Source organism: Pygocentrus nattereri, chromosome 3 (genome assembly GCF_015220715.1).
Source record: "Pygocentrus nattereri isolate fPygNat1 chromosome 3, fPygNat1.pri, whole genome shotgun sequence".
In the NCBI taxonomy this organism is placed as follows: Eukaryota; Metazoa; Chordata; class Actinopteri; order Characiformes; family Serrasalmidae; genus Pygocentrus; species Pygocentrus nattereri.
This window is the reverse complement of record NC_051213.1, coordinates 14,905,899-14,926,039: the sequence shown is the minus strand read 5'-3', so window position 1 is coordinate 14,926,039 and position 20,141 is coordinate 14,905,899. Positions and strand designations below refer to the sequence as shown.

Sequence of the window (20,141 nt, the reverse complement as noted above, 5' to 3'; positions counted from 1 at the left end):
TTCGACAGTCTACTACTTATTATTGTGTATATTTGCTTGCATGTGAAATTATTTGGCCACTTCTTGTGGGCCAGGAAAGCTTTTGTGGTCAGTTGAGCCATCCTGAGTTGTGAAAGTTTGGGAATCACTGCTCTGGACACAAGCTAAAGTTATAACCTCAAGCTAACACACTATTTACAAGCTAAAATGCTATTTACGATATCCCTAGTTTCTTTGCTTACTTCATCTTCATGTTCTGATTCTTAGATTATAATTGTCTGGTGGTCTTAGCTTGGTTCAGAAAAATTGCAATGCTAATATTTACAGGAGAGCATGTTGTTGTTTGGACGCTATAAATATGAACATCATTGTCTCCCTGCTGGAAATTCTGTCATGTATGTAGTCATAATTAGAGACCATGTCTTCCCAAAATAAACAGTAGGTAGTGGTGGAAAACTGTATTATACGTTAGTCTGTGTCCATATGGCCTCCAGGACCCACGTAATTTACTCACGTATTCTGTTTCTAGGGTGAATGTGGCGTTCCTGGACCTCCTGGAATTATGGTAGGTGCTTGTATCATCTGTATCTGCATATAATTTCAGTACTGGTGTCAAACAGCAATACTGATAGGTAGCTAATATTTCCTTAACAAAAATGTATGTAGTTTGCTATTAAAATACATAAGGAAGAAATAAACAGTATGTTTGCTTTCTGTTTAAATAACATTTTAAATACTGTCTAAAGCCCCCTTTAGTATAATTTTGAGGAAACAGAATAGACCTGTCCAATCAAAAATGGATATGCCAGTATCAGGACTCATGGATCAATTAACTTCATGCAAATGTAAATACTATCTGGTATAGAAAATATCTTGATATTGCATTTGATCAGTACCACCCAGCACTACATGGTGGTAATCCTGTTGTTAGTGGTTGTTATTGTGTTCTCCAGGCTCTAGTTTGAAGTCTTTTCCTCTTTTCCCAAGCTTTTGTTGTATGGCTACAGCTGCTTCTGTTCAAAATGTTTTGGAAAAAGTTAAGAGGCCAATGTTGCCCTGTACTGGAGCAACAGAGTGGAGTCAGTGTGGAGCAGTCGGCCTGTTTTCTGGCATGATCTTCTATCGCAGCTTGCCTTCATTTGGCTGTGCACCTGTTATAGACACTGTGGTGTTGATTAGAGTTTCAAGATCATCATATTTCTGTGTTTGGCTCAATCAAACAGGGCCCTGTCGGACCAATTGGACCTAAGGGGGAATTTGGGCTTCCTGGGCGTCCAGTAAGTTTCTTTAACATTCCATCACCTAAACTCAGACTTAATGGGGTGCCTGTTTAGTTTGTGGATGCTCTTCTTCCAAACCTGGTTCAATGTTATGACTAAAGTAGCTTGTACATTGAGATTTAGATGGCTTCCCTGTCTCATGGTAGGGTCGTCCAGGTTTAAACGGACGCAAGGGAGAAAAAGGAGACTCAGTTGGACTACTGGTGAGTATTCCATATACATGTCCCATATAGAGTATGTCTCATATACATTCCATATATCGTTGCTGTCAGAAGAAAACTTTGTATCTACATTTTTGGCATTTTTCAGTTTTTGACATAATTTGAAAGTATCTGTTACTCTTTACATTGTAAATTTTATGATGAATGGCATAAAAGAAATGACCAAAAATGACATGGGAAAAATTCTGGTTCCATTGACTTACATTGAAAGTAAAGTATGTTTTTTCCTTCTCCTGTAAAGTTACTATTTTGGAGATAAGGTTTTACTACAAGGTTTTCTTCTGACAGCAGCGATATAGTTTATATGCATGTAAGTGACCTATGCTAATTTTCACCTGTATGTTATAAGAATCTTATTACATGTGTCTTATATCTGACCCTGAACCCAACTTTAGCCTTAATCACGATAAGAACCAATAAGAAATGGGTTTACCCTTTCAGTTTTAAAAAACAAAGTGTGGGGCTTTAGCAAAAAGCACTTTACAAAATTCACTTTTCTGCTGCAAATTGCCCTGTTATTCTCTGATTTTCTCTGACTTTTGGCAGAGTCTAAACATGTAATGAATCTTAGTAGAATACTTTTGCCCAAACAACCACATGGACAAGCAACTCTACAACCACAACAGCCTGCCATCACATGCAGCTAGGAAACATCCTGTAAACAGAACTGTTTTGATGGCTTTTAACAAGCTGGTTGTAGCACATGTCTATGTGTCAATTAATAGCAGATATAAACTCACTACTCTCAGCTTCCTATTAAGTCTTTCTTAACCTGACATGTTGTTTGAACACTTTTTTTTGTTTTACTCTGGTCCTTAAAGGCATTTATGAAAGATCTGAGAATTATGGTGTCATATAAGACAGAAGCATTGAGGATATGAAAATATTTCTGTTTCTGTAAATGATTAGCTATTCAAAGCTTGGTATGTTCACACTGTCAGGGATAATCTATATATACTATTTATTCTGTGTTATAGAAATGTAGAAATTAGTATGTTGACTATTTTTGGTATCTAAAAGTAGTGAAAAGAAGTATTTTCCCATTTAAAATGCTTAATTTCAGAAAAATAGTTGTATAAACAGTACATAAAATAACAATTATAAAATGGATGGACAACATTCTACAGATTCTAGTGCCTTGAATCCTGCTTTAAATCACATTGTAAGCTAAATTATGTTTTCTCACACTCTTGTTCTTGTATTGCCTATCCATCCTTCTACCCTTGGGCTCTGAAAGGGACCACCTGGTCCTCCTGGCCCACCTGGACGTCCCGGAATATTTGCCTGTCCTAAAGGAGTAAGCGTGACTTCTTATATATTTCTGTCTCTTTATCTGGCTCATGTGGAAATGTAACTGTTCAGTGCTCAGTGTCTACTTTACCTTCACGTTTTTATAGACAGTGTTCCCGATTCCTCCTCGGCCGCACTGCAAAAAGCCCGTAAGTGACTGATTGTGTGTGGCACATGGACTGACCTCAGTCTCATCTTCAGAGAATGCCTCACAGTCACAGTTTGACCAGGCCCTATACGTGGCGCTTTTGTCAAAAAGGGTGCAGACGAGTCACTGAATTCAATTATTTCACAGTTAGTTACAACTGTCTTCATGATCAGACTCATTTTGTTTCTCCATGCTTGTTCATTTGACAAAAGCACCACATATTTGGAGCTTAATATGACATAGCTTTGTCTTTCAACCATTCATCTTCCCATTTAACTACTATTGCATGGATTCGTAAAACATCCAGTAGTTAGAGAATCCCAAGTCTGTCTGTGTCAGTTTAAGAAGTAAGTTTGATTTAAAATCTAACCACATCTTTGTCTCATGGACAATGGATGAGAACTTTATGTTTCCAACCCTCAAATGGCTGATTTAATTGATGGCATATTTGGACCACTCCCTTTATTTTATAGTGTGATGCAACATTCTTTGCGCCCGGTTTTAGCCAGCCACAGCACAAAGTTAAGGTTTTCCCTCACTCCAACACATCAGATTCAGCTCATTAAGGGCTTGTAAATACCTGATGAACTGAAACAGGTGTGGAAGAACAGGGAAAACACTAAATAGTGCCGTACTAAGGCTCTGCAAGAGTGAAAAGCACTAGTCTGAAGTAGTCCATGAAGTTGCTTTGAAAATATGGCCTTCCCTCTTCATAGTCCATACCCTGAAATGCATCAGTACTGATATGCTCCCAGCATGCTGCATGTCAGATACACATGGGTTTGATTCTCTTTTGGTGTCACTCTGTGAGATGAACTAACAAAATGTCATCCTTCTCTCAAGGAAACACTTATATAAACTAATGTTCTGGATATTGGTGTGTTCTTACATCATCGAACATTAACAAGAATATGTGGAAATCCTTTGTGGAAGTTTCCAATACTTGTATATCACTGTTGTCAGAAGAAAAGCACATATCTCCATTTTTGTCGTTTTTAAGGTTTTTGACATCATTTGAAAATGCCTGCTACCTTTCATGTTGTGTGTAAATTTCCTGATGAATGGACCAAAAGAAATGACCCAAAATGACTTGGAAAAAATTCTGGTTCCTTTGACTTATATTAAAATTAAGTGAGTTTTTTCCTTTTCCTGTAAAGTTATTGTTTTGGAGATTTTCTTCAGACAACAGCGATATATTTTGTATACACAATATTTGTGTTTATTTGTTTCTTTGTGGCCATTTAATATGTGTCTAACATTTGAGCAAAAATTTGGAAAGTGAATAAAGAAAAAATGTGCACGTGTATACAGTGCTATGAAGAAAACAGAGACCAAACTTTTCATTATTCAGTTTCCTCTGAGAATGACCGTAAAGTAAAAGTTATTTATTTTTCAATGTTAGAAAAAAGCAATTATGTGTTTATTTCGTGTCAAATCTATCAGTATTTCATTTTTGTCCACTCTTTACTTGTGTGCCCCCTACTGACACATTAACTCTACCGTCCTTCCAATCTTTAAACCAAACAATTACAACTGTGTCCCCCCAACAAAAACACAAAAGAGTGACTGACATTATGTTCCCCTACACATTCGCATAAGCAACTACCCAAACACACCTAAGCTGCCTACAAATTTCTGGGTAATCTTGTAAATATATGTTTTCAGCTGACTCTGAAAAACAAATAACTTGTACTTAATGGCTGTTTTGACTGAAAATGAAATGAAGTGGTGGTCTCTGACTTTTGCACAGCACTGTATTTATATTTATAGAGCAAATGTGTTTGTAGTTACAAATTCAAACAACAGAACAATGCCTCAGTAACTTCTCAGTTTCTCCAATATGTTTTCTACGCAAGACTTGGTACTACTACTGAAGAAATAACAACTCCATATTTTGTCTGATGAGAAACACAAGTGCACATAACGCAAGTGTTTCGCATTTCATAAGAACACATCTGTGCTTTTTCCTTTTCAGCTCAGTGAACTAAATATTCTGTTTGTCCAGTGCATGATTTCTGTCCCAGATGGGTTCACTCCAAAATCATTCTGTTCAGATTAACACCGCTTTGTTTACTACTGTTCAAACACTGCCATTCATCCTGACTCTCTGTGTTTTTCTCACTCACTGGGTTTGTACAGATCAATGGAGATTCTGCTACAGGTGAGTTCTAAAGTCTTATTGATTTACCTTCTCAGATCATTGTTTACAGATTCAGCTGTCACTAAATGTGTTGACTGAGTGAGTCAGTTCAAAAGAACTCTCTCTCTAATAATCTAATCAGGCAAAAAAATGCCAAAACAATGAAAAGATGCTGTCAGATATAGTTAACACTAATACCTCAAAACTAGTCAAATGGAAAAAGAAAAAAAAATCAGGCTTTTAGATTATCAGTGCTGTCAGATCAATATCAGTGCTTTCAAATCTTCTTAAAGAGTGGAATGTTGATGATTTTTTGCTTAGATGTTGCTTCTTCTGATTTTTTGCTTACCCCATTTTTCACCTAAAGAGGGAGCTAACTGTTCATCATCGGGAGTCAAAGGGGAGAAGGGCGAAAGGGGTCTCCCAGGGCCTCCTGGACCTACAAGTATGTCACTGCCTAAAGCCCTCAATCATATGAATCATATGGATTGTTACTGTCATAAGAAAATCTCATAGTTTGTTTTTATTTATTTATTTAGGTTTTTATTATTGATCCTGACTGGCTTTTAAATTGGGTGAACATTTTGTGATAAAAGGACTAATAGAAAATTTCAAAAACACACTTTTACATATTTCTATGAGTTGCAATAAAAGATCTTAAGAATGTTTTTTTTTTCCCTTTTGGCAGAACGTTCTGTTTCAAGGCTGATACAAAGTTTTTCTTATGACAGCAACAACTCTCAGTAGTGCATTACAATCACATTATTGCCAATGTTTCTCCTTCATGAAACTGCTTACAAGTCTCTCAGAACTCTGCTGTTATTATCGCTTGTTTATTGTAACTGATTGAGCCATCAGTTTGAATGTGTTTATGAGCTTTGGGTTTTTCCATCACAGTTCCGACGCTGGGAGCGGGGAGCACGGTGAGTCTAAAAGGTTTATCGCATTTGACTTTGATGCAAGTCACCAGACCGTGACTGAGTGAAATTGTGTTAGAAGTTTAAACCTGCATAGCGCCTTTTTGTTGTGTCTGCATTTATTTGGGGAGCACTTATGAGTGGTGTTGAACGCTGCATGTGTTCTTGTGTTTTGGCCCGTGTTTACATTCCTGCATGTGTATGACAGGGGCAGAAGGGTGACCTGGGCTTCCGGGGAGAGAAAGGGGAGAAGGGAGAGGCCGGCATGCCGGGGCCACCTGGACTACCTGGAAGATCCGGGTTGGTGGTGAGTAAACACACACATGCACGTAGCACCATTTCTGTATGACCTTATAGAGTATTTGCTTTTTAAATTGAGTAATCATAGAGATAAATCCAATCTGATAGAACTGACCTTTCTTAATAGATTTATTGCATATTCTCTCCCGCCTTTATTCTCCTGCACTCTATCTCTCTTTCTTATCTCTCTGATCTCTCCCATCTCCATTTCTTCTCCTTTTGTCTCTTCTCTCCTTTACACTTTTTTCCCCTCCCTTTTTGTCTATGTCTCCCACTTTCAATCATATTTTTTCTCTATCTCTGTTTCTCCTACTTGCACACACCCAGTCCCCCTCATCTCAAAGCGTGTTTGATCTGTCTTTCTGACTCAGGGAAAGTCATGTTTGATTTGCCTTTGTGAAAATTAATTGCCATGATGACAAACCGCCTTCTAATGTCTCACTGCCACGTTGCCTCATGTAATTATAAATGGATGGATTGGTGAGCCTTCGTTCAGAGATGAAAAAGAATCCATGCAGAAACAAAACTGAAAAATGAGGTGCAAAACTCTCTGGAAAATAATGATAGAGATTGGTTTGGTTTGTTCTTTTGCTTCACAAATACAAATTAAATGGTATGACATGCAACAAGTAAATAATTTCCATTTGTACGCTGAAAACTCATGACTGCATTTGAAGCATAAATAATGAAAGCTTGCCAGTCCACAGCGCAGTGGCAGCGGCTGACAATACATAAACCGATTATCATTCACAGGCTGTCTCAATATATGATTTATGACCTTGTTCAGATAGTTTATTGTTTATCTCTGAAGGGACCTAAAGGAGAAGCCATCATTGGGCCCCCTGGTCGTGCAGGGCCTCAGGGACCCCCTGGTACTCCTGGCATTGGGCGAGCAGGTGCCACTGGACCCCCTGGGCCTCCTGGACCTCCTGGACTACCTGGCTACAGTGGTAAATAATAAAACACTACAGCGTTTCTGCCTATGTCTCTTTTTCAGTTTTCACATGTGGTACATTTGAGGATCTGTAGGCACACACCTCAAAAGAAATTATAATTGTCCATCTGTTGGCCAGCTGAGCCATAAAGCCATCTGCTCAGAACTAAACATACTGCTAATGATTTTCATGCTTGATGTACCAAATCAGTGCCTCTATCAGCCAAAACGTCTTGATAATGATGATGGCTCTTGGAAGTGATCTTTATATTACTCTTTTAAACTCTCTTTATCTGCTGATAAAAGATGTCCCATTGATGAACGTCAGTGCTGAGAATGAATGTTTTCTTGTCATCTCAGCTCTTCCTGGCCCACCCGGTCCAAGAGGTCCTGCCGGTCCCCCAGGACAAGCTGCTGCTGTCTCTGGCTCAGTGAGTGACACCCATGTAATTAGATGTATTATATGTCAGTACTGTAAAACATTGTAGTACACATTACTGTATCTTCATTAAGCTGTGTTTCAGCCAAAAATCACACAATTTCCTCCTTACCACAGAAATATTCAGTGAGCCAAGACAGGTCCAAAGTTTGCATCTTGAGTTGTGCTCTAGAGCTATGAGGCTATTATAGCTAGCTGTAGTGAGCGCTTATAGTCGCCATGTATTATTTTGCACACTGCATTCTTAAATTATCACATACTTGCCTCAAAATCTCAAGTAGTCTTGCTTGTATGGCATGCGGTTATATATTTAAAAGAAGGAATAAACTTTCCTTGATGCTCACTTAAATCATTTGTCTGGATTCATGTACCAAAAATGGTTAGAATTCATTTTGACATGACATTTTTTCATCCTTATTTTGTCTCTTAGAATTGTACAGGCTGTTTTTGTTACTGTTCCTTTAAGACTGATATAAAATATTTTCTGATTGGCTTCCCTGTATTTTGGGGAGCTTAAACATTCTCTAGAGTTTAAACACTCCGGAATATCAGAGTGAAGAGGTGGGGCTAAACTGCTGTTGAATGAATATGTAAATAGATGAAAATGAGTTGGCTCTTCTGAGATCTCAAAAACATTGAATTCATAACAGGCTGTTTTTGCATATTCTTTGCCCTATATGGACTGTGGGGACTGGGTAGTGGAGGGTATGTTTTGAAACGTTAACAGTGTTTACATGTTACTTCAAACTCCTTTATTTCAAAAAAGCAAGTGAGGTTTGGTTTTCCATGATATGGACCCTTTAACTTTCCATGTTAAAAGTAAATAGAACAAGATTTATATGTAAGTAATTTTGTCATTCATCATAAAAATTTCACACAGTGTAAAGGGCAGCTGGTATTCACAAGTTATGTAAAAAAGACAACAAAAATGAAGACACAGACACATGCAGAAAAGAAGCTGCATAAATGGGGAAAAAGGACAACATGAACATGAATCACATGATTTTTAATTGACAGCATATTGCAAAAACTTTAATAAGGACAGTGAGTGTGATCATATTTCAAAGGAAACCAATTATAGGGGATGTAGTTTTTTCCAAGGCAACCTGAGTACAAGATTTACTGCCCAGGTGGGAATTTGAACCCCAATTTGCTGAAACCCCAAAACTATACACACTATGCTATCTTAGTGCTATAGGCTTTGTGCTTGAGCTCATTAGAGCCTTGTATAAATCTTTTTACAATAATAAAACTTAATTTATAGTCATTTAGTAGCACCTCCTCATTGTCATTGATTTGGTTGTTGATCAAAATGACCACATAAAACAGCCATACTTTCTTAAATAGATTTTAAATGCTTTATTATTTGGATTTCCAGCCACAGTGGTGAAGCATGCATCCCTGTCAAGTCAGAGTAATTAAGGTAAAATATTGGTGGCCAGTTCTGTACCAGAGGGGGCGCTCAAGAGTGATGAAGCTTGTGGAACATATAACTGACCAACAAGCTCTGTTCCCAGGACAAAGCCGAAGCAGGCTGTATAAAGGACAATTAAAATACACATCAACTAAAAGGGCACTCTGAGGGCAGTTTGAAGGCAAAGGCGCATGGGCTGAAGACCCCTCTGGTTGCTGTTATTGTTTTTTGCTATGTGACATACTTTTCCATTATTTAGATGACAACATGTGTGTAAGTGAGATTTTTGGCCTAAACATTGTTTTAAAGTTTATAGCACACTGACATATTCTTTTCCAGCTGTCCCTCCGCTGTTGGCTTTTGGATCTGGAATATTCATAAAACTAATCTGATGTTTTAGCTCTAATGTGGAGCTAAAGTTGGCAGCTGGAGGGTCAGATGGAGAATACCGTATCTAAATAGTGTGTCTACAATTAATGACATTCTGTTGAAATGACTGATTGGTCTTAATCCATTTGGTGATGATGGTGTTATTGCAGGTAAAGAAATACTCAAGTCTTGAAGCCATGAGGCGCGATTCATACTTGGATGAAGTTGGGACGTTCTCCTTGCTTACAGATACGGGAAAACTCTACCTCAAAGTTTCAGGAGGGTGGAGAGAGATTCAGGTAACCTTTTTTCATTACTCTATAGTATATATACTGTATCACTGAGTGGTTCCTTGGCTCAGAGTGGTGCAATGTTTGTGTGTGATCACTTTATTAGTAATAATGCTTTATATGTATTGAAATGAACAGTGATGGTATATTGAAACAAATATTGATGAAACAGAGATCCCAGTTGAAAACAGATCTAATGAAAAATATCAACAAATGCACCACATCATTCAGCAGTTTGGATTACTGTTCAGAATCAAAATTTTCAATAACATAAATCCAGTTTAGGTGCAAATGAACTTCACAGTTTTTAAATAATTAGAGTGAAATTTAAAAGCTTTAAAAAAAAAACAAGGATCCAGCGTGATGAACAGAGCTGTAGCTGACAATAAAATATCTGAGAAAGCTGTATAACATCAAGAATAACATTCTGATGAAATGAATCTTTAGAACGCCTAATTTCAAAACTGATGATCATATCTTGAAGTAGATCAATAGTGCAATTAAATGTGAATAGACAATTGAAATATATTTAATAACGTTTGTAAAATGCTTGAAATTTTGAATAAATCATTTAAAATTCCTTCTGATGTCTAGCTTATTATATCTATATTTGTGTTGTGTGAGCTACTATTCTGGATTTTAATAACCATAAACATTATTTAAAAAAACATATTATTATCAATTGTTAATATAACAATTTAATATAACGAAGTGATTTCAAACTGCTGAACCAATATATCAGAAGCTCTTCTCTTTTCTATCTCTCAAGCTCGGAGGGCTGATGGAGGTGTATCCTTCTCAAATCCTCTCACAAGATGATGTAAGTTCCATTATCCTGATTAAAAAGTTTATGCATGCAACTTGATAAAACAGTAGCTGTTTGTAATTATTAATAATACCGCATAGGGTTCAGCTGAATTGTGCATTGTCATTTTTCTAAGAAAATATATATAACTTTATAGAAGGAAGCAGAAACATTCTTAACTTTGAATGTAAGTTAATGTAAAAAGGTTTTACTCCAAGTCATTTTGGAGCATTTCTGTAGGTCCATTCATCATGAAATTGTCACACAATATAAAGAACACATGTCATGTTCAAATGACGTAATAAAATAAAAATCAACAAAAACAGACACACTTTTTGGTCAGTCTTCAAAAAAAAGGAAAGGAAATGGGTAAGCAGTGTTTTACAGCCCTTAATTAATTCGTTTAGCTGTGTTTTAAGGAATAATGACCTTTTAAATCCTGTCGTTAGGCAACATAACTGGTTCTGCTTAACTGGATGCAGTGATATGCAGTACCTGAAACATTAAAAATAAGAAAACAAATTGTGCCCATAGATTCTGGGACCATTCTTTACCTTCAAATTTAAGTGTCACACATTTGTATTGTGAAGATCTTCAGTATTTTTGCCATATTGACCACCCCTACTTGAAGACTTAATCCATCATGGACTGGAATATTTGCATGTCATGCAGGTTGTGAGATGTGTACACAAAGAGGAAGTGAGGAGAGCTGGCAAGGAACTGGGGTGTAATAATGTGTGTGTGTGTGTGCACTACAGTGACCTTGTCAGCTGTAAAAAATGCCTCTCTAATCCTCTATAGGCTGGCCCCTTAATGCTGACCCCTCGACTCAGCAATACTCCTACGATCCACACACGAAGTGCGGTAAGAATGGAAGTGTGTGCATGTCTGAATGCATGTGTTTCCACATGAGCCACACTGTTTTAATATGTGCAAAAGTCAGAGAGCACCCTTCATTTGTCATTTAGCCATTAAGTACACATTTTTCAGTATTCAGAGTATCCATTGTTTAAATTTATAACAGCTTCCTTTTTTCCTGGGAGGCCTGTTTTCGGTTTTGCAAAGAAATCTGCAGAAATATTTTCCCACACCTTCAAAGTTCAGTCTCAGAAGCTGGCTGTATTTTCTACTGATTTTCTCCTCTCTCTCAAATATGAAAGCCTTAAGTACTGTTTATCTGATAGTGACAGTTTTGGTGGTCTACCAGGTCTATTTTTAGGAGTCCCATTTTCTCCATATCTTATTTAATTGTTTTAACTACAGTTTTGAAATCTCTGTATGAAAGTGGAGTGTTATGTATGTACCCCTATTAGAAATATCTCCAGAGAAATGAATAGCTTATATTTGATGGCTGTTGTGACCGAAAATGAAATAAATTAAGGTGGTCTCTGACTTTTGCACAGTACCCTAATTCCTATTGATGAATTGATGCTACATTATCGCCAGTCACCTCTTGCCGTTGCAGAAATACTCAAATGACTGTGTTTTTGAATAGTTGTAAATCTGTGCCATGTGTGTACATGTACTGCCAAAATATTGTACCTTTCCCATGCTATTCTTTTCTTCTGCAAAGACTGAAATACATTATATTTAACATTTGTCATGGTTTTGTATGAAGGCTGTTGGGGAAAACCATTGGCTTAGTTCTAGCTTGTGTTCCTGTGGTTTTCAGAGATCCAGTTTTAGACTATAAATTACGGTGCTGTCCATCCAGCGCTGTTGAATGGGCATCCCAGCCAGTGTAGGTTTATGTTAGTGGTTTGCTGCAGGGCAAGTCCATGTTGAAAGATTGTGTCTGTAGAAGTCACTAAAGATGAGGACAGCAGGGTAAATAGGGACTTGCTCTATATAGACATGCAAGAGTTTGCCTGAGAACAATACAAGAACCAAACAAGCCTTTGTGTATGTCCAGATGTGGATATGTGTGATCAGTTTATCACCTAGTAAGGGGAAGTCACAGCCTAACATATTTTAGTTTACACTTAATCATTTTTTGAACACTTTTCAGCTACAAATGAAAACGATCTGTGTCTCGGGCACCTATCATTTTAGAACAATTCAGGTGAAAGTGGTAGGTGTGGAAATGTTACATCTTACTCCTCAGAGATTAAAAGAAAATTTCACAGATTTTTCAAAATGTCTGCATAGTTAGACTGTTCAGATGTGAACAGTTACTCAGCATGGCTTGATGTGAAATGTTCCATGCTAGCAAAACCTGCCTAGTCAAAACTCCTCAGAGTGGTGATGATAGGAACCAGACAGCTGAAGATTTCAATGCGGCTGAAAGCTACCTCACAGAAAGTTATCACGAGTTATTACATAAAATGGTTACAAAAACGCTGCCTGATGTCTGAAATATTCTTTTACAATAGTTTATGGAAAGGTTTCAGCCTAAAATCCCTTAATGGCAAAATATATTAGTATTACATATATAAACTCAGAAGCCAGCTCTAGCCTCACCCATTAGAATGGCTGTATTTGTGTTGTGAATATTGTAACTGCTGGTTCGTGTCACCATTATTGTAAAGAATTTTGAGTCAGTGTTAGCCCTGTCACAATTCCTACATCACCTGATTGCAGTTATTTGATATAATCACAATTATATAACCTGGCAGCAGTTATTTTCCACAGTCATTAGAATTCACAGTCAGTTGCGTAACATGACAAAACAGACAACTAAATCATTAATCACAATTATTTATGTGACAATTAATCATCAGCTAAAATTTCTGAATCATGACAGCTTTAGTCAATTTCTCTACAGTTAACTATTTCACGTCAAAGTGCCCTGAGTGACTTTTTTTTATATCACAGAAACTGAATTACACTGACACTGTGGAAAAATGGTATAATTGCCCTTTAAGGGCTAACAGTCTGAAAAGCCAGTTGTAACATTTACTAGATTTGGTAAGTTGATGCTAAAAGTTTTAATTCATGTGTAATTCTATGTTGCTTAAACAAAAAACAAAAAGGCACTTTCCAGCCTTAATGCATCAAAATATATGAATTGAAATAAGCATGATTAGTGAAAAGACCCTGTGAAAAAAAATGTACAGAACAGCAAATTCTAGCCTGATAAAACTGAAATATGTTTTATTAACATTATCTCTGTAGTACGCTTTTGATTAATCTGTGATTTAAAAATGTTCCTAAAAAAAAAAATGTTTGTATTTATGTGAGAAGGACGGCATTTATGGTTTGCTTTGGGCAGCTTAATTGTAATACTGTTAAAACTAACCCTGCTGTGTGGAGGCTGCACTTTAGCCTGGCTTGCTCTCACTGTATCAAGGCTTTTAAACAGCGCTGCGTTACAGGCACCAAGTGATTCATTAAAATAGTAAATGTGTGAATTTTGACTTACAATTGAAAAACACTTGATGAAAAAAAGTTATTTTCATGGCACAAAAACAATCTTCAGAGTGAATCTCGAGAGCTATCTGTCAGATAGCTGTGAAAACACGTAGACGATGTTGCTCTGGTAACATTATTACTGTTTTATTGCCACAAACATTTACTTGTGAAAACTTGAGCAAGTGGTCTGGCAGCATTTTAAGCAAGTTGAAGCCCTGTACACTACATGGGTTCCTCTTGGGCTCTTTTAGGAACCGCAGGCTCCAGTACTGCAATCTAATTTGCTTCCCATTTGCCTGACAACATTTGTGTGTTTTTACTAGGACAGCTTGTGATTATTTGCCAAAATGGCTGTTCAGCACATGATGAATGTGAGCCAAATCAAAATTTGAAAGATCTGGTTGGATGTGATTTCTCCGCCTGTTTAGACTTCAAGGAAAATGTCAGACATATCAGATATAGAAGAAAGAAAATACAAGCTTGATGGTGTGAAAATAAACCCGCATTTGGCTGCCTGTTTAAGACGAAGCCCTAGGATCTTCTAATCATTTGCATGCTGACCCCTCTCACAGCTCAGGCTGGTCGCCCTGAACACACCTCTGACTGGTGACCTGGGCTCCATCCACTCGGTGAATAGGCAGTGCCGGCTGCAGGCTCAGGCCATGGGGATACGGGATGAGTACAAAGCCTTCCTCTCTCACCACCTCCAGGACCTGATTGACGTGGTGCAGCCGCCTTACCGCACCAGCTTACCCATCGTTAACCTCAGGGTGGGCTATGCATCTTCTTTCTACTACAGATGTGGTAACTGTTGGACATTATTGCCAGTATTAACCAAACCATGCTGTAATTTAGTGCCATAATAGATAACTTTTAATCTGTATTATACATTTGTGTTTGTATGTAGAGCAGGAGATATTGTGTGATTTGAATTTGATGAAAAGTAGTGGTGTCAAAGTTAACATGATAATAATACTTTAACGTGATAAACTCTTAATGCCACTGATATACTTCAGCATCATTAATGCATTTTTCTTTTCTGACTTTTCACACCATTTGTAGCTGTGCAGGCTGAAGCCCAGTGGCATGTAGAATGTAAAAGCAATTCCTTACTATATATAAAACTAACTATATAATTCATCCTGTAATTGTGTAATTATATTTAACCACTTAAATGGCCAGGGCCCGTCAGTGGGTTCAAACTTCTGTTAAACTTCTACTTTTATTACCAAGGTGTGAAATACAGGATAAATTCAGGATTCAGGGAAAACTCATTGTTTAGCTGCTTCACCCACAAAACACTGAGCTTCTGTCTTTGATGTTCTTTACCAACTAGACTTGCAGCACTGGCCTGCCTCACTATGGCAATAGTTTGGTGCAAAGAGTGAATAGTTACTCATTTCCTAAACCAAAGACAAAGAACTAGATTAACAAACTAGAAAAGGGCATTTTCAGAAGAAGAATTGTTCAATCAAACATTTTGTCATCACATCAAAAACCAGTTGGATAAAGTTGAGAACATTCAAGTACTTGTGATGCTCATGGGACATAATACGTCGAGCTGCATGAAGTGATGTGCATTTCATTTTAGTATATCAGGCATAACTAACTTGGTGCAAACAAGTTTGAAGTGCAAGCATGGATGATTCAGTCACTGATGTTGAGTCTTCTTTCACAGGGTGAGGTTCTGTTTAAGAACTGGGAGAGCATCTTCTCCAACCACCTCCTCCCCTCTGGGATCCCCCTCTACTCCTTTGATGGCCGGGATGTGATGAGCGATCCTTTCTGGTCAGTTGCCTTTCCAAATTCAAATCGAAGATGGCGATCAGTTCAGAGTGACTCAGTGCATTTTTAACTTAATCACAGGGTCCGTACTTCACAGAGTGACACGCCAAGTCGGTGTATTAGCAAGAGAATCACTGAAGCTGTGCCCTAAAGAGAGATTTATTGGATTATATTAATACTCTATTATGGAAAATCATATGTCAGTGCTATTATGCCATGATATATGTGTCACTTATTATTTCTTTTATGCTTCATTGAAAAGGAACAATACAGTATGACTCACTAAAGCATTTGTGGCTCGTCTAGCGATGGTGATCAAAAGCAGTCCATTTAACTTATTTCAACAATGAAGCACAGCACTTGTTAGCTTTTACTGGTGTACAAGAACAGAAAGCTGTGATTGTGTCTTGGTAATTGTGAAGGTAGATTGGTCATCTATATAGGGTAAGCCATATAGGGTAGCCTCCTTTGATCTGATGCTATTTGTGGCATCCAATCACAATGATTGCCCCTGTATTTATGAAGAACCTGCACTGAACATCTAATGCAGTTCCAGCTTGCAAAAGCATTTCCCTGAAATAATGTTTAAAAGAAGCAGGGCTGCCCAACCACAAACCAGACTGAGGCTGCACCTATCTATTTCCATGAGCGTAGTTTTACAACAAGCTTTGCTCTTTCTTTCTCTGTTTATGTCTATTTATACCTCAGAGTAGTAAATATAGCTTCTCGTACTGTGTGGCGGGGGAAGCGGAGACAGTACAGCTGCAATTGGGGTTAGCGAGTGGGCTGTTTAGGGCTGTTTGTGAAGTCGGGCATGCCATGTGTTGAGCCATGTGGCAGCTCCCGTTTCAGCAGAGGTATGAATGAATGTAGCTGAAGGAGGTGGCCGATAAGGTCTACAGGTATCCTCAATATCTTTCAACAGCTAATATTACAGAATTGATGCTGTGTGGATCTTTGTGATGAATCTAATATGGCCTAGACCACATGTATGGTTTACTAGCCCAAAGTATTTTATATTGTTATCATACAGTGGTGCTTAAAAGCTTGTGAACCCATTCCAATGTTCTATATTTCTGCATAAATTTGACCTAAAACTTTATCAGATTGTCACGCACATTCTAATAGTAGATAAAGGGAACCAAATTTAACAAATGAGACAAAGATATTAGACTTGGTCATTTATTTATTGATGAAATGATCTGTGTTTGGATTTCAATTTGCTTTCAATATCTGGTGTGACCACCTTTAGCTGCAATAACTGCAACTAAGCATTATGTTGGTGGGTTTTGCTTCACATTTCTATTGGATTAAGGTCAGGACTTTGACTTGGCCATTCCAAAACATTAACTTTATTCTTCTTTAACCATTCTTTGATAGAACAACTCGTGTAGGGTCATTGTCTTGCTACGTGACCCACCAACATAACGCTTAGTTGCAGTTATTGCAGCACAAGGGGGTCACAAGAGATGTTGAAACAGCTCACAAACAGATATCCTGATATTTTCCTTTAGAATTTGCTTGTATAACTCATTGTTCATGGTTCCATCAAAGATGGCAAGCCATCCTGGCCCAAAAACCTCATATCTGCAACAACATAAGTTTACAGGGGAATGAAAAGACATTCTATACTTTTAATGTAACAATGTAAATTGATTTTGTTCAAAAGGTTTTGTTCAGACAGCAATGACTTGCTTAAATACATTTGAAACGCTGTGTCAAATTTGAACAGCTTATACAGGTATAGATGATATTGCTTCATATTGTATTACTCACACACTGACCTCCCAAGTCCCTTCATGAAAGTTTTCCAGTGAGTTTTGTTGTCATATGAGATGCCGGTGAACTTTTTTCCTTTGAGTTTTCATTACGTTCATATTAAGGCTGAATTTCAAAACTCTTATTAGAAGTGGCTTCCAGTTAAAGAAGTTCTCTGGAGGAGAGCCAGCTGATCTGTGCGGTCAGCTATTGGTGCAATAGTTGCTCTCCATGGTTTGGTGTGATAAGCAGCCGTTGGGGCTGAGTCTCTGAATGAGATTGATGAGCTTTATGAAAGCTTTGGCCTTGAGAGGGCAATGAGAACTATGCTGTTAGTTCAGATTATACACTTCGCCTGAGAATCAATCAAACCATGATAAATCGATTTCAGTTCGGTTGTGTTGACCAGATGGCTTGCACTTATGAAACGCCAACAAATGTAGGGAAACAAATTATACATTTCAAATTATTATATATATATATATTGTATATTAACTGTACATTTCTTATTTTACTGTAACTTAATGTTTCCTTCTTTTTTTGTAATACCGAATGAAACAAATAAAAATACCAATCAACACTCTAATCTTTGTGTCTGTGAACACATTGTCTTTTCACAGGCCGCAGAAGGCTGTATGGCATGGTTCCTCAGAGAGGGGCAGGCGTCTGGACGCTAAGAGCTGTGAGTCGTGGAGGGCAGGTGACATGGCCATCACCGGTCAGGCTTCCTTCCTCTACAGCGGCCTGCTGAGTCAGCAAACCCGCAGCTGCTCCAACCATTTCATCGTCCTGTGCGTCGAGACCAGCCCTGACCACAACACCATCGAAGAGCTCAGACGGGCACAGTATCGCCACAGACGCTGGCACTACAGATACTAATGCCTGTGCTAGACTACAGCCTCTGCCAGCAGAACGTCAACATTCCAGAAGGTGTAAATATACGTAAGTTGATCGAAGACCACATCGAGTCGTCCAGAAGCCAATAAGCCGACAAGTGTGCGGTTCATATATCAGGTTTTGATCGCATGGACATCAGTAGCAAGACCAAAGCCATTTTTCTCTGAATGTAAAGCAGCGTGATGTCCGTGTCTTAGCAGAGGGATGCGCCGGGCCTCAAATCCAAAACATGTCATTTTGATGCACTGTATTTTCATTTTCTCTTTTTTCCAGTTCTGATCCTCCAAATCCACAGATGTCTTTTTTTTTTCTACATCACATCATCTTTTCATCTTGAGTAACAAAAGATGTGTCAGTATTTAATTTAATTTCAGTGTTTTTATTTATACCTGACCGCACATAATCTAAATATGTCAAAAGATTGAGGATGAATATGTAATTTATAGTTCCAGTTGTTCAGATGAACTCCTGCTCCTGCTTTCTTTCCACTTTTTAATGAAAGAAAATATTTTCTGTAGCATCTCTCTTGACCAAATTATATTCCATTTTTGAAGCTGATGGAAATGTGACTGCAGATTTTTTTTCCCCAGAGAGCAAAAAAAAGTCCTCTTATTCTGGTATTTTTCTATTTCTTGGACAGAAAACTTGAGCAGTGTTTAGTGAGAAGGAGTATTTTTTATTTTAACTGGTGCCTATTGAATAAAATCTCTTTTTCAAATACTTTGTGCTGTCATATGTCTGCCATATGTATTTAATGTTTGAAAAGGGGAAGAAATTTCATTCAATATTCTCAAGCCAGCCTAGTTTATTAGCAGACTGCATGGTAATCACACTGTGTTTTAGTATGTTCTCATAGCAGTGCTGTTGTTGAAAGCCTTTTACAGCACTATAAACTGGCTTACCAGCTGCAATAAGTCTGAAGTTGAATGCTACAGCTTTGCGCTATCACGAGGTGAATATTTCAAAAACTATTTAACAGTCAGACAGGGAGAGTAAAGTAAACTGACAAAAATATAAAAATTAATGGGGGGAATTACTTATATATATATTACTATATATATGTAAATTCCCTGATGTAACAGCCACCTGTGAAAACACAGCTGGCCCTGCTACGCGGATGAACGCTTTTGGTTCACAAGGTGGTACAAAGTGTTGTTTTGATGCCATTGACAAAACATTAGTTCCCTAAGGCACCATGCTTGTGAATGTAAAGATGTGAAAAACCTTTTATAGGTACAGTTGTATACAAAAGAAAATGGTCAAATTAATTGGTTTTGTTGTTTTTCCAAGTGAAAATAAGTTTAATGCTGTTTATCATGTACATGAATAGAGCTGCACAATTTCTAGTTTCCATTTAACGTAACAAAACATAAAATATACAAACTTTTGCACAGGATACATTTTATGATTCATTCTTTCCTCAATCTGTTATATTCAGAAAATAAACACCTCTTGTGTATGAAAATATGCAGAAGTGTGTTCATTGTAGAAGATGTGTTAACATTTTTCATTTAGAAAATCAACAAAACAAAACAAAGGTCCACCACAAATTTAATGGTTCTTCTGAAAATCTTTACATTATGTGGAGGATTTTTTTTATTTGTTTTGTTTTGTTTTTTTACTTTTGATGAGTTCTTCACACTCATACATCTAATTTATGAAAATGGTTCTTTGAAAAGCCATTCACCTCTTAAGAGAACTGGACTGGCATCAGACAAGGAAACCTTTCTTGTACCTTCATTTCTAATGAATGACACTAAATGCATTCATTGCTGTCTGCTGTCCATCTACAGCTTGGTTCCTTTCTTTTGACCATCTAGTACT

At 37.5% G+C, this 20,141-nt stretch overlaps 1 protein-coding gene across 3 annotated transcripts in view; it reads left to right on the top strand.

Moving 5' to 3' along the window:
• The window catches only part of col15a1a (collagen, type XV, alpha 1a), a 93,681-nt gene extending 73,899 nt beyond the window's left edge, over nucleotides 1–19,782 (top strand). For all 3 annotated transcript variants that reach the window (XM_017721393.2, XM_017721392.2, XM_017721394.2), the window contains 17 exons: nucleotides 509–544; nucleotides 1,203–1,256; nucleotides 1,406–1,462; nucleotides 2,718–2,777; nucleotides 2,878–2,919; nucleotides 5,058–5,079; nucleotides 5,426–5,503; nucleotides 5,956–5,981; nucleotides 6,184–6,282; nucleotides 7,087–7,225; nucleotides 7,570–7,640; nucleotides 9,602–9,730; nucleotides 10,491–10,541; nucleotides 11,328–11,390; nucleotides 14,450–14,647; nucleotides 15,556–15,665; nucleotides 18,041–19,782. In XM_017721393.2, the coding sequence (XP_017576882.1) occupies nucleotides 509–544; nucleotides 1,203–1,256; nucleotides 1,406–1,462; nucleotides 2,718–2,777; nucleotides 2,878–2,919; nucleotides 5,058–5,079; nucleotides 5,426–5,503; nucleotides 5,956–5,981; nucleotides 6,184–6,282; nucleotides 7,087–7,225; nucleotides 7,570–7,640; nucleotides 9,602–9,730; nucleotides 10,491–10,541; nucleotides 11,328–11,390; nucleotides 14,450–14,647; nucleotides 15,556–15,665; nucleotides 18,041–18,299 (1,494 nt within the window). In that variant the 3' untranslated portion in view covers nucleotides 18,300–19,782. The remainder of the gene's footprint in view (nucleotides 1–508; nucleotides 545–1,202; nucleotides 1,257–1,405; nucleotides 1,463–2,717; nucleotides 2,778–2,877; nucleotides 2,920–5,057; nucleotides 5,080–5,425; nucleotides 5,504–5,955; nucleotides 5,982–6,183; nucleotides 6,283–7,086; nucleotides 7,226–7,569; nucleotides 7,641–9,601; nucleotides 9,731–10,490; nucleotides 10,542–11,327; nucleotides 11,391–14,449; nucleotides 14,648–15,555; nucleotides 15,666–18,040) is intronic.
• Nucleotides 19,783–20,141: the final 359 nt, after the last annotated feature.